The sequence below is a fragment of the Mycteria americana genome, chromosome 2, assembly GCF_035582795.1.
Source record: "Mycteria americana isolate JAX WOST 10 ecotype Jacksonville Zoo and Gardens chromosome 2, USCA_MyAme_1.0, whole genome shotgun sequence".
Taxonomy (NCBI): domain Eukaryota; kingdom Metazoa; phylum Chordata; class Aves; order Ciconiiformes; family Ciconiidae; genus Mycteria; species Mycteria americana.
In genome coordinates, this window is record NC_134366.1 from 143,500,438 (window position 1) to 143,514,755 (window position 14,318).

Below are 14,318 nucleotides of genomic sequence, written 5' to 3' on the forward strand. Positions count from 1 at the left end.
TGGCAGCATGGTCAAGAACACCATGGATGTAGACTGATCTGAACTGCTTTTCCTTGAAAGAACAGAGTCATAGATCAAGTGTGCTGCACTGTCACGTGAGGTCAGGATCCACAAAGTCTGAATCACCCTGTGGGCAGAGTTTGACTGCACACTTGCACTGCTCCTCAGAGCCGTACTACTTACAGACGAAGCCCATAAATTAGTACACTTCTCTCAGTTATGAAGTAATTTCTAATAAATGTGTGTAACCAGATCTGTGTTTGCGCTTTATAGTACCAAGTAATGTTGATTGCTGGCCAGTGTCCTGAGAAGGACTCAATCCAATATATCAAAACCCAGTACCAACTGAACTGAAACTAAACCCATTCTAGGCTACTATGGAATAAGCCAACCTTAGTTTATACACAGTTTATTTTGAACTGAAAATAAACTACTCTTCAAGCACATGCCAAATATTACGTGTGTGAATGTTATTTGAATGCTACCAAGTGCGGACCATAATTTATACTTGTGTCCAAATTAGATGTGTATGCTTATATACATGGGGATATATGCATATGTGTACACATAACTGTGTACAAATGCATATCACACAATGCCAGTTCTCTACTGTTGGACTATTCTTGTACTATTGTACTATTCATTGTACTATTCTTGAAGAAAACAGAAGTTATCAACCCAGTACCTACTTATTTCATCTAAGCGCTGTACTTTGTTTTTATCAGTAACAGAATAACTTGGTATCTTTGAAAGATGGTGGCTTTCAAACTGCTTGTCAGAGCCCCAAGTTCTTGGTTGCCCTCCTGCTCCTTTTAGCAGAGGAACACGGAGGACCAGTGGCTATCCCAAACTAAATCCCACTCTCTCTCTGTCTCTTTTTTGCCCTTTGGCAGTGTTCTTTTACTCAGACTCCATTATTTTGAGCTTAAAAACAGCAAGGCATGTTCCACATCCCTGCTCAAGAAGACCAAAAGAACCCCAAAGTTCATTTACATACTTCTAAAATAGGAAAAAAAAATTAAAGGAAAACCAAATAAAGCCCAATCAAACAATGGGATTCCTCCTGTTACATAAACCAGAAAGTTAATCTACAAAAACTTTGAAGATGAAAAATAGGTTGTAAAAATAAAAAATATCCACTCAACACAGTACATAAATTTTCCTATATCATAAACTAGACAAACATATTAAAATATTTTAAGTCTTAAAAAAGGGCAAAATTCTTCAAAAGATGACTCAACACTATTAAGGTTAGACTAAACATTGTGCCAATGCATCCATTTGCACAACTTTTTGCAACACGACAATTGTCTGGTGTGTGTATTCGTAGGTGTATGTGTGCACACGAAGGGAATGGAGCAAGAACGCTGAGGGTGTCACTTGCCATTTTAAAGCAGTATTTCGCAAATAATCAAACAAAAAACCTACAAATACTAGTACACATCTCAAATATTGCAAGTCACATTCTACAGCCCTTGACATTAAAAAAGAAGAAAAAGCCAACAATTAATTCAAGTACATTTGGAGTAGGTCCCTTGTGAAATGAAGTACTGTTGTTTGCACTTTAGTTGCAATGAACATGGACAGAGCTCCCCAAAAGACACAGAAGTGAGCGTGCCTTCCCCAGCCCTGCAACGTAGGTCTGAGTTGAGGTATGATGATCCGTGATTTGCTCAACAAAGTGGATGCTTGTACTTGAATGAAAAATGATGCTTGAAAAACACTTTGAAGCAAATGACATAAAATAATCTTTTAAAACAAAAAGCTAGTTTTGTGTAAAGGCAGTCTTTTTGGTATGTAATCCTATTGGGATGACAAGCCCGACAGTCCTTCCCAAATTCTGGTCATTGTGGTAACAATAAAGAAGCCTTTACGTTGTCCTGGTCGTCATTCCGACCTGATGCACCCTTTCCCGTGAGCCTCCATCCACCACCCAGAATAACCTAGCAGGTATCACACCCCGGCTGAAATGTATGCTGCTTCTTCACAACTTTTGTTCTCTACTTAGTTTTGTTCCTCAAAAGAAGCACTTCCCTCTGCACGTTTCACATGTTCCTTCGAAAATACCAGCGGATCACATAAATGCTGACATCTCCCTGCCAGAGTAGTTAAAGTCTGGTGAAATCCCTGTGGTGCTGCAAGTCCCCTATGCTCTCATAGTCATTCTCTCCTGAAAGAGCAGTGTGGTTTGTGTTAGGCACAGACAAGGTCCTGTCTTCTTCTTGGCTCACTGACTGGATAGCTTCATAGTCAGGCTCCAGCTCCCTGTTTGGTCTGTCCGCTGACTGAGGCACAGTGGTAGTATTTAGCGTGTTTTCAAAGTCCTTCACACTTGCATAGAGGCCACTGCAAATAGATGGGGACCTCTGAGAAGCAATTTCTTGAATACAGGTGTAAGGAGAATCCAGTGCCTTGATGGCTTGTCCCGGCTTACTCACCGACGAGTACATGGCTGAGATCTAGGAAAAGGAGACACCTGCTGAGTATTTAAGCATGGCATAAAGCTTGTGTGCCAGCTGGTACCCCTTCCACCACAAGGATGTCAGTTACTTAAGAAAAGACAGGATCTTCTAATACAAACATATCCTTTCTTACAAAAAAAAGGATTTCTTACAAATCCTTTCTTTTCTGGCATGCATTTATAAATTGATTTTCTTTCAAAAATGAATGCTTTATAAAATCCTTTATAAAAGAATTTTATAAATGTAAAAATTCTTTGAACATAAATCCCCTGCAGGCAAATTAGACATGGGACAAAAAGGAATGGCTTTGTGAGCAGGAGCTCTTGCAAGTTTTGCTATGGTCCTGGAGCCAGCTCGGGCTCAATGGGGAGACAGGTGTCAAGGGGGTGATCAGGTTTAGCTGCTGTAATGTAGGAGAAGGATGCTGTCTGATCCTTGGGGTTTTAAAAATTATTATTATTTTTAATGGTAGCGGCTACTTTTCTGCTTTTAGAGACACCCCAATAGGAAAGTAATCTGTTGTGTTTATAGGCAGGACCAGGGAGGCACCAAGTCACGTGAAGAGAACATAGAAATCAGGAGATAAATTACCCACACCAGAAAATAGCAAATAGTCAGTGCCAATCTTGATACACAAGGTCTGTTCTGCTGACTAAACTCTGCCTACAAAGAGGAGCTGCATCTCAGTCACTGTGTATCAGAACTTAAGACAAGAGACTGAAACCTCTCAGCTACTATAAACACAAGAGAGGGAGCCGGAGCCTCACTCCTAGCTCTAAAAATCCCCTCTGAGGAGGTGGTATGCCTGAACAAGTGCACGAAGGTGGCCCTTAATGAAGAGGTGAAGGAGCAGCCCAGGTCCACACATGTCCCTCCGCTCAGGGCTCGCCGGGGCTGGCACCAAGCGCAGGGAGCCGCTCCTGACTCCCTCTCCCAGTCCAAGCAGATACTACCCCTTGCACAGGGCCGACGGCTGAAATTCCCTGCACTGCTTCCCTGGTACCTAAAATCGCAATTGCAACATAGCTCTTCTGTTACATTTGAAGTCTTTCCCAAGCATGCGAGGCCACTCTGGATTTGTATCAGTCCATTTAAAACACTAGATTGGCATGAAAATGTCCGTTACCATTAAGCAACACTGACTGATGCAGATGAACCAGATCACTTCTGTTAATTCTGTATTTTTTAAATTTTTTTTTATAAAGAGAGACAACCAATTGCAGATGGCAATACTTCTTACTTTTTACTGATTTCAGCCAACCAAACAAAAAATGGCTTTTCTGCTCATCCATGCTTCAACCCTTTCCAGCATTAAATTACATGAACCCAGTTCAAGGATCAATTTATTCATTAATGTCTGGGAGCGCTTCTCCAGCAGAAAGCATTAGCTCACTCAGCTCATTGCCAAGTTTGTGTTTACTTTTATGTCTGGAGAATGTATTTATAAATTGCACGGGTGTTTTGGAGATGATCACAAGCAACCTTACTTCTGTTTAACTTTTCTGTCTTTGTTTCAATCTCCTCAATTTATTTGACTAACAGACATTTAAAGAACAGTTTATGTCCCAGTGCTTTTATTGTGCTTCTGTTTATTTCCCAGAGCCCCAAAACACTTTGCATGAGGAAGGTGGAGCATGTTTCAAAAGGCTGCTGATTATTATTCTTAAGTAGAGCTCATCATCCAAATCAAGAAGCTGCCCTAACGATCAGCTAATTGTGGCCTCCCATTATTATCTGACACCATTTTTTAACCTATTGGCCTGATACAGCCATATGCTAGAATACCTCTGGTTTTAGAAATGCGGCAGTAAAAACTCTGAGCAGATAAACTTTGGCTTTCATTTTCCTTTCAGACAAATTTCACCTTTCTTAGATCCTGCTTAATCATGCAGAGCTCATGCTAATTTCTCTCTGGAAATAGGTCTCTAGTTAGTTATTGAATTTTGTGCAAGAAACCTACCTCATCTTCTGTAAGAGATGGATCTTCCTCTCGAGACTTGTAAGACATCGAACTAAGCCTCTGTAAAAAAGGAAGAAAGAAAGAAAGAAAAGTCTCATTACCAGTCAGCAGTGTGAAACCTATAATAAAACCCTCCCATTACAATCAATACATTGTATTTTATGGTCATTTGCTCACTAGTTCCATTTTACATAGCTAATATCCCTAATATCCAGAGCACATCTCTGGAGATAACAGCCCTGAGGTTAGTAGAGCTTTTTAATATATCTGCTCTTGTCCTGACCTGAAAAGGGTAAAAATAATGTAATGGTTAAAACAAACTCTGCTCCGCTGTATCCCTGCCTTTACACTTCTAATGAAGCAAGAAAGAGTCTGCAAAGGCTTTTGAACAATTAAAAGTCAGCTGTTGTGACACACTAGTTGGCCTTCCACGTGTTTTTCAGATACGCTTTTAGATGACAGAAGGACAATACTCAACTGGCACCTTCCTGACGACTGTTATCCTTCATTCAGCGGATCCTGGAAGTGCTCAAGGGAGGTGCCGTGTCCTCCTCTCCCATAAAACGCAGCAGCTGCGCAGAGGTGCACAGACCGCGAACACGCCAAAGACCAGCTGCAACCCACCCCGAGACGGGCAGCTCAACCCTCAAAGCGCCTGCCTGGATCCAGTTCACATAGCAAAGTTCCTAAAGGATGAAAGGCTTGGTTTGGTATCGAGTCTAACTTCAAGCATGTAAAGCGTCATGTAGAAATTAGGTCACAAAACATTGGGGAAAAGCATTTTGCTCTTATGAAAAATGTCTTGGGACCTTTTTGGCAATGAAGACCCTGGCTACCTCACAGTGGCTGTGCGATTCCTCCCCCCTGGGTCAAGAGGCTTTGCTGGACTCCTGCTCCACAGTGATTCAGAGGGAGCCTTCCGGCACTGTTTGTAATGGGCCACATTTTGGAGTTTCATGCAAATTCTCCACCTGAAGTACTTCAGACCTCCTCCAGTGCAGACCAAGGTGGAGAAGTAAAGCTATTTTTAGCACAGGCAATCAAATACCAGTTCCAGACACATACTAGACACACAAGACTTTTTTTTCCACAGGGGCTCATGACAACAGATTCTTTCCTACTTCCATTTTTCTTGGTGTTTTTACTTCTGGTAAATACCAAGCTTCAAACCCCTGGGGCACTTCTGATGAAGACCCTGACCCAAAGCGCACTGAGGTCTGCCTGCTGCTCCCCGGGGGGCTTCCCTCACACCTAACAACTCCCTTGCTTCTTTCTCACTGCCTGGAGAATGCGCTTTTTAACCTGTGGTTTATTTACTCACCAAAAAAAAAAAAAAGAAAAAGGAGAAGTTCAAATGTATTTTGGCCCTTTATTGGATCTGCTTCACTACAGCAGCTCAGTTTAGTCTTTCTTATTTGCAGGATATTTTTTGTGTTGAGGAGTAAATTACTAATTTCATTCTCACACATTAAAACAAATGTGCTTGCAAAATTCTTCAGTGATGTTATTTTCTCTCATCAGTGTCTCTGTAAGCACCATGTGTCAGGACCCCTTCTACAGTTTCCCACTCAAGTATTGGCAAATACCCCAGGGTGCTGGCAATCCTGTTCTTGTTCCCTGGGACCTAGCGTTCTTTCTTCTAAATGTGAGACCTGTGACACATCAATTTTGAAGGATATTGTCATCTTGGAAACTGAAAAAAATACTTGCTCCTAAACATTTTGTACCTAGCAATATTATAAATTATGCTTGAAGCCTCAACAGTAGCAACACAAACAGCATGTGTCCTTATTTGCCTTCCGCTTTCCTTTTGTTCCTTGACAGCACTTGATTTTTTGCTCTTTGGCTCAGCTGCTGCTCCTGACTCAGGCGCCAGAACAAGAAGACCATTCTCCTCTGGTACATTTGTAAGAGATGCTTTGCCCATCCTCAGGCTGCGCAAGTCTGAAATCAGATGGCAGCAGCCAAATGTACACACGGAGAACATTTCTACCAGTGCTCACTCTGGAAAGACCTGGGTGAAAAAGGAGATCCATACTTCCTTTTGTTTACTTAAAAAGGAAGAACTAAAGAAAAACTAAAAGGAAGAACTAAAGAAAAACTATTCTGCCTCTCCAGTTTTATTAGAAGAACTATGCCCAAGTTTTTCCAGGTGATAGAGGCCTGTAAGAGGCCTCCTGCTATTAAAGGTGTCTTTCTTCACCAAAACCTTCCAAAGGATTTGGCTGGGTCACGGCCAATAACCTATTTAGATAATTAATTTTCACCCATTTATTGCACGTCTGGCTCTCGAAAGGATCCTTTATCCTTTTCATGCTGTTATATACTGGAGTGGTCTCTGGCTTGGTCCACCTAGCTCTCTCCGAAATGAGTGTGCTTCAGGACCTGGCATGGGCTGGGGATCATCCTGGCTGCCCTCTTCTACAGGGTGAGACTGAAACAGCCTGGACACGGTCTGTTCTCTGTCTGTTGGCAGGTACAAGTCACAGTTACACAAGCAGCCTCTCTGCCTGTCCCTTCTTTGTGCCCTACTAAAGCAAAACCTAACTGCAGTGAGAGAGACTTGCACGACTTACACCCAACCTCTCTCTTCATCGGGGTCAGGGCAGAAGGTTGAAAAGTTTGGGATACGGATGTCATGTTAAGCAAGGCAGCTAAGTAGCCTCACAAGAGAGGAAGCAAAAAGAGACACTTATGGAGTCTGTTTAACTAAAAGAGTTATTGATAGAACATACATTTCCATAAACATCTTGGTTTTGGTTGCCACATCGGAAAAAACAGGCATTGCTCTGCATTGTTTGAAGCAGCAAAATAGAGGGAAAAATTATCATCATCACAACAGAAAAACAATCCCGCAACCACCTCCCCACACAATGCCAACAATAATGACATTTATATATTCCATCAATTACCATTTCCAACTCTGCTGCAGCTGTAGCTCTCAAGGACAGGACAGGCGCACGCTTCGATGCATAATGCATGTACCTAGCAGCAAACGTGGGAATGATCTGATGCTGCTGAAGCTTTAACTCAGGATGGCTTTAGCTCTGAATAAATTTTAATTAGACAAACACCTTTTTTCTGGCACTTAGGGGACTGCATGTGCCATCTCTTGATTAATCCTTCAAAACCCGAACCATTTTAATCAATTCCCACTCCTTGCAGTTACTGACACTGTATACACGGTGTGCTGGGGAGCTACAGAGCAGCGAATGCTTTTCCTTTGTATCGGTGCCTGGGAAATACAATGATTTTCTGCAAGTCTTTTCACACCTGGTAGGAAACATGTCACTGTTACCGAAAGCTGTTTCTCTAAAAGTTTAATTAGAAATTACGTATGCCCTGAATTTGGGAGGGGGGAGTGTTGGTGGATCATTGTTGACAATCACATCTTAATTTTTTACTTAACGAGCTCGTTATTTGTAAGAATGTGCACTGAAGAGTCTAGATAAACAGTTTTTGTATTATGAGTAGTCTTCGGTTTATTCATTTTGACTCTGTTGTGCTTTATAGGTTACACAGTTAGTCAGTTATTTAACAAGGTATTTTTCTGCCCTCTGCCTAAATTACTGAAATACTTCAAATAAGAAAACAACCGGAAACAAGTAACAATACCTCAGTTCTGCTATGATTTTTCAGGTGAATATTTACATTAAAATGTCACATCACATCTTAAGGATTTTTTGGAAATTGTCATCAATACCTAATATTATTTGATTACTCAGTCACCACAATTATATTAATCTGCTAAAATCACAGTTCTTTCATTCACAATAATAAGTTATCTAAACTAGTTCTGAAAAATGCAAACTCAACAGTTTATGAAAACTCTGTGCAATGATCTGAAAGCATCCTTAAAATTAATTCTGGTGAAAAACTAAAAATGCGAAAATAACTTGTTGAAAATGTCATCATTCTGTTTTTCAAGGTGTTCACCACTAACTTGTCCCTAGGCTGGCAGAAAGAATAAGCTGCTGAGAAAACATAACTTTTGGCCATGATTTCAGCAGGTAGAGATTCATTACTCTGTTTACATCTGACACACAGAATTTGACAAATATAAAAGCCTACAGTTGCAATCTCTCTCTCTTTCCGTCCCTCTCTCCTACAGAGAGAGACTAGACGAGTGGCTTTGAGCAGATGCCTAACACTTGCACGGCTAAGTCAAGGTGGCCCACCAAAGGAGGCACGTCTAAAGTTAGGGCATACACCAAGAATGCCCCCCTCTCCTTTCTGTAAATTGAGATTTCATTAGGAAAAAAAAACAAGGGGAGGGATTCTGAAGAAGATATAGATGCTGACAGAGATACTGGATACCTATTGTAATAGCTCCCACAAGTATAATACCATTAAACAAAGCAGCAGAGGCCTCCTGTGCAATTTCTGGATAATGTTTGGGAAAAGCCTTATGAAGTGCATACTGCAACAATCCAAAATATAGGCTGCAATAGAATGAGTACATGCCTATAATGCAAAGACTATACTGTACATTTTCATATTTCCATATTTTACAGTCTTGTATCCCCTTGAGTGTTTTTTTTCCTTGGCATTTTTTTGTTATTAAAAAAAAAAAAATCCTCTCCCACCCATATGTTCTCTATCATTATTTGGCTGTTTGACAAGGACAAGTATTTGCAGTATTTACCTTCTCTGGTTTACTTGCTCCTTCTGTCACTTCTTCTTCTTCCACTTCTTTTTCTTGCACATTCTCATTTTCATCAAGAAGTTTCATGGGTACTGGAGGGGGAAGTTCATCCTCTACATCTGGTGTGTTGTCAAGAGGGCTTTCTGAATTAGCACTTTGGCGACTTTTTTTATTTCGGTCAACAGATGCATATTCTGCTGATTCAATTCTGCACTCAGGAATCTGATTCTGACCTTCAGAAACCGTCAGCGAAGCCTTTGATTTGCTGTTACAGCTCCCTTCCATGCTGGCTGCTGCTCCGACATCTTTAATTTCCTTCACAGTCTCATACAAGCAGTCTTCAACTATGTTCTCCTGAGAGGAGCTGTCTTTCAAGACTTCATAAGGCCCTTCCATTCCAAGACCTTGATCATTTTCTGCATTTCTAGCTGAGATGATGGTTTCCATGGTGGTGTTAGGGGGAATACTGGGTAGTTCCCGGCTCTGGTGACATTTTATAGACTTTCCAAGACTATCCTGTTGATCTAGCAGATCAGAGACAGACGTCTGTACTTCTTCATAAGGCTGGATACAGGCAGTTGTACTGTCCTCTGAGAGTACTAGAGAAAATTATAAAGAAGTATTTAAAACAAATGTGTAACTATAAGGTGAGTGTGATTTGGTACTCTCTACATCACTTTGGTTTTGTGTCTCATTGGAAAGGTTAAACAATACTAATGCCCAGAAATGTCTAGTGGTCATCATGCTTTTTGCTTATCAAAAGGTTTCAGTTACAGAGATCTCTGCACTCTACTGTTAAAATATCTTTCTCACAACATCTTAAATACTCTGTGCACGTTATATAGCGACAGCATTCACAGTAAGAACAGGGGATAGGTGGGTAGGTGCAGGTGTGCATGGATGTTCAGCTGTTCTCAGTTATACTGAATGCTTACAGACTGCTCAGTAGTCTCAGATGGGAAACGCTGGTGGGAGGCCTTGAACCAAGTGCCTTTAAAAAAAGCCTTCTTATATTTTCCTCTTTCCATTTCCCTATCCTTTGGAATCAAAAAGAAAAGCGTTCTTGCTTCCTCCCTACCCAGCCCTCACCTTGTTTAACATGCTGGCCAAATTCTCATCTGAATCACACCTCGCTCAGCCCTGCCGCAGTCTGCCTCACTGCACGCTACACCAGAAGCTCCTCACTGGAAGGCTATGCCATACTTCTCTTAGTCTCGCAGCACATAATGTAGGTTGACAACCTACTAACGAGCCAGCCATATGCACAAAAGAGAAGACTAGACTTCAGAAAGTAGTGTTAGGCAGAACATGTTATTTTAAGTCCCAGAAGCAGGTCACATGTCACTGTCACTAGCGGGTATTAGGGACTGAAGTCTATGGGACTTCTCATCTTACAGTGCACACGTATGACATTTGCCTGCATTCAGGGGTGTATACGTGGGCACATACAAGCTTGTTTCAGGTAGTATATGGTATGTAACTTTACGTGACACCATTTCTTTGAAAAATCACTTCTGAATAGCTTTACTTTTCTTAGTACAGTTCCTATGGTACTCCCTCAGCAAAATCAAGCCATTCTTCCATTTCCTTCAGTGTGTTTGACAAGATGACATAAAGTGTTGCCGAAGCAATCAGTACCCTTGATTGTGGTTGTCATGGACGTTGCTTTCTCTTGTGCTCAGGGCACGCAGACTTAACGCAGTCAGCACCCGCAGGCAGCCGAACCCTGACAGCAAAACTCAGGATGGAACTGGAGGTGTGAGATGGTAATCGCTGTCTGAATGGGAGATGGGAGGAGAAGAAAAGGAAAACATCCTTCTCCATTCACTTGGCTCCTGCATACCACTGGGGAGGAACAGGTGGAATAGGAAGAAGTGTCCTACTGCGTCCTGACTAGGACTCAAGGTGTCCTAGTCACTACCCGGGATGCCTGCAGGCTTCCTGAGGAACATCAGGAACTGGCCTGGAGAAGCTGGAACATGTTTTTCCCTTCCCTTTTGATGCTTGCTCTCAGGGATTTCTGTGCTATGCAGAGCACTGCCACGGGCCCCAGAGAGCACCCACCCTTTTCAGCCTGGGGCGGATAATCAGGATTAATGAGAGCTCACATTTCCGTGCTCCTGTGGTTATGGGTATTGACACAGAAGGGGTTGGTGTAGATAAGGGGCTGGCATAGATAAACACAACGCTGGCAGGCTGGGTAAAGGAAAAAAACCCAACATTTGATGGTGCTGCTTCCATAGCTCTGCCCCCGCTCAAAAGGCTAGCAGAAACAGCAAAAGAAAGAACTATTAACAAAAAGAACGCATAAAGTATAAATAAGAAATTAAAGCACATTAGTTCCTGTTATTCAGAAGGGTTGTTATGCAGAGTGTAAGCTGAGTAATATCAGACAGTCTGAAAACTGTCTGCTGGTTGACAGCACGCCTTTTAGTAGCAGCTTTGACAGCTGCATGTGCGGTGACTTGTGGCAAAAAGAAATGCTTCCCTTCTGCAGGGCTTCGCACACCCAGTCCCTTGGTGAGCCACACACCTACATACGCAACAAGCCAGCGGACGGGAGCAGCGATTAGCTGCAAAAGCAAAGCTTAGCAATTCCTTGGATACTTGTCTCTGAGGGGTAAAGATTGAATAGCTTAGCCTCCGGCTGCACAGTGAGATGAGGAGGTAGGAGATGAGGAGCGCAGCCCATGGTGTCAGTGCCTAGTGTGGAGACAACAGTTGGCTCCTGGCAGCTCTGAGCTGAGACTGAGTTTATTTTTAGGTGCAGCTGAGTAAAATATTTTCCAGTGATACTTCACTGTGAATCATGCTGAGCATTCAGCAGAGCAAAGACTAAGAAAAAAAAGGAAGCCTATTTATGTTGCCTGTTTTCTAAAATACAAAAATACAAGGGATAGGCTCGCACAGCACAGGACTATGATCCAAAGCTGTAGTCCCTGGAGGAGGACCTGAAATATTTGCACAGCCTCCAGGAGTGAAGCCCCAAGGTACAACTGCATCTTCTGGTCACATCCCGACTCCATAGCTGGCTGAGATTAGGGAACGCTGCAGTCTTTGCCTGATGGACTGGTCAATCTGCAGGTGTAACTTGGTGGCCCAGAGGAGGACCTTAGCACCTTCCCAGTGCTGGCTGGCGTGGAGGACTGGGAGCTGGGGTGTAGGGTTGTGCCAGAACACACCTGGCAGGGAAGTAGAGATGCAGCCTAAAATGCCAACATCTCCATGGGATGGGCTACTGACTTCCCAGCAAGGCAAATGTGCTCACTGCATTTTTTAACTTGATCATAAGTTTTTGTGAATTATGTCTTGTGCAAAGAGGACTGACTGCCCTCCAGAGAGCTGCATGCCTGGCCACTGCCCTGGGATACAGCAGCTAATCTAATCTCTGATCACCTCCAGAGGTGAGCAGAGGGAAACACAGGGTATTCAGATAAATGGCATGACTGCGTGCTTGGAAAGCTGACGGCTAGAAACGTAGGACGTGAGGGATCACCAAGGTGCAGCTACCATGGGAGCTGTGAGCAAGGGGACGGTGCTGGTCGTTCATCCTGCCCGCAGGGGCTGCACTACTCACCGTCGCCATTGCTGAGTGCCCCGTTCTGGTCGCTGCTCGGAGGGGGCTCTGTAGCCGAACTTGTGATCGAGTGGCTGAACACCTCCTTGTCGGAAGGCTGCAACACAAATTAGTGAGATCTAATCACCGTTGGATCAGAATAAATGTTTGCATAAATAGATATGCGAAAAATTTCATTCTGATCTTGGGAGCTCTGACTCACGGGTATTATTGGCAGGAGAGGCAAATCATGCTGATGACAGTCAAAGATTTAGGTGCTTGTTTTTACAGATGTTAAAACAAATAAATGCAAGTATGTCCAGAGTGATCTGCCTTCCAACTTTTATGGTAATAGACATTACCATGGCTTCAACCCGTGAGAAGACAGCAGCTGACAAAGGGGTACACTGCGCTTGCACTGCAAACGGAGTGAACGAAAGGCAGGAGATCTGGAGTGACAACGGTGGCAGAAAGAGCATTGAGGAAGTGCAGGGGTCTACACAAATTCCCCTCCTCTTCCTGTTCTGCAACTTGTAAAGTTTCCCTTGCTCAACCATCTCCAAATTCCTGAACTATTTTCCAACCTGCAGTATTTTGCAAGGAGCTTGGTGCAAGCCAGCCACAAGACAGACACAAGCTGCCAGAAATAAATACTTACCACGTTCATCAGATTTTCATGATCTCCATTCTGATGTTTGGCCTTCTTTTCCCTTAATGAAAAAGATGTATGAACTGTTACTACAGATTATGCTAATATACAAATGCCAGTCATTAACAGACCTTACACACCTGCAAGGAGCAGAACCGTGATTCACAATAATATTGAAAATGGAATAACTGAAAATTATTACAGGGACTGGTATGACTTCTGTGTAAGGTCACCATCGAGGTAGGGCAGTGAACATATCTGAAGAGGTACAACAAACACACACAACCCTTCTTCTTGTTCAGTGTAAGATCGCAGTAAGGAGTAACTGATGATAATCAAAATATTATCCTCAATTCAATCACATGTGAAATGTTCGGAGATACATGAGATACATGTTTTGGTGACAGACTATCTGGGGAGTTCCTTAAACTGTGTCAGTAAAAAGTATTTATCCTATGAAGAAGTAGAAAAGGCCAACAAAATCCAGCCTTCTCCCACTCAGGATGCTAGTTATAATTAATAATAAGCATGAGCAGTTCAAGAAGGCCTACAAATTTCATAGCAGCAGATGCCTTGAACTTAATTTTAAAATGAATCCTGCTTCACTGGGTACTTCATAGGACTTGAAGTATGGATCACATTTCCAGTTTCTACCATTTTGGAAATACAGCTCTTATTCTGAAATACTGTAATAAACAATGAGCTTAAAATAATAATAGTCCCTCCCCTAGATGAAAAGGAAAGCAAAAAGGAGAGAAAATATTGATGATATGAAATCTGTGCTTCTTCTGAAGTCTGCAACGCACTGTACTTCCCACATTAGCAACTGTTAAAATTGTACCTAATTGGGAAATAAGAAAATGGAGCAAGTGAGTCTGCACCAATGCAGAGCATAGTTAAAGTTTACAAATACTTAATTTCCTCTCTGGAAGTTTTTCTGACTCTGACATTTTAGAAAAGAGCAGATTTTGTTCAGTTTTCCATGTCCTCAACCATTTTTTAACAGTAAGCTAGGAAGAAATTTTGCATAATTGCATTTATGCATA

At 42.2% G+C, this 14,318-nt stretch overlaps 1 protein-coding gene across 5 annotated transcripts in view; it reads right to left on the reverse strand.

Moving 5' to 3' along the window:
- Positions 1–233: 233 nt before the first annotated feature.
- Positions 234–14,318, reverse strand: part of PAG1 (phosphoprotein membrane anchor with glycosphingolipid microdomains 1) — a 108,294-nt gene continuing 94,209 nt past the window's right edge. For all 5 annotated transcript variants that reach the window (XM_075494858.1, XM_075494857.1, XM_075494859.1 and 2 more), the window contains 5 exons: positions 13,282–13,333; positions 12,645–12,741; positions 9,068–9,666; positions 4,423–4,482; positions 234–2,459 (listed from right to left, as the gene is read on the reverse strand). In XM_075494858.1, coding sequence (XP_075350973.1) covers positions 2,109–2,459; positions 4,423–4,482; positions 9,068–9,666; positions 12,645–12,741; positions 13,282–13,333 — 1,159 coding nt within the window. In that variant the 3' untranslated portion in view covers positions 234–2,108. The remainder of the gene's footprint in view (positions 2,460–4,422; positions 4,483–9,067; positions 9,667–12,644; positions 12,742–13,281; positions 13,334–14,318) is intronic.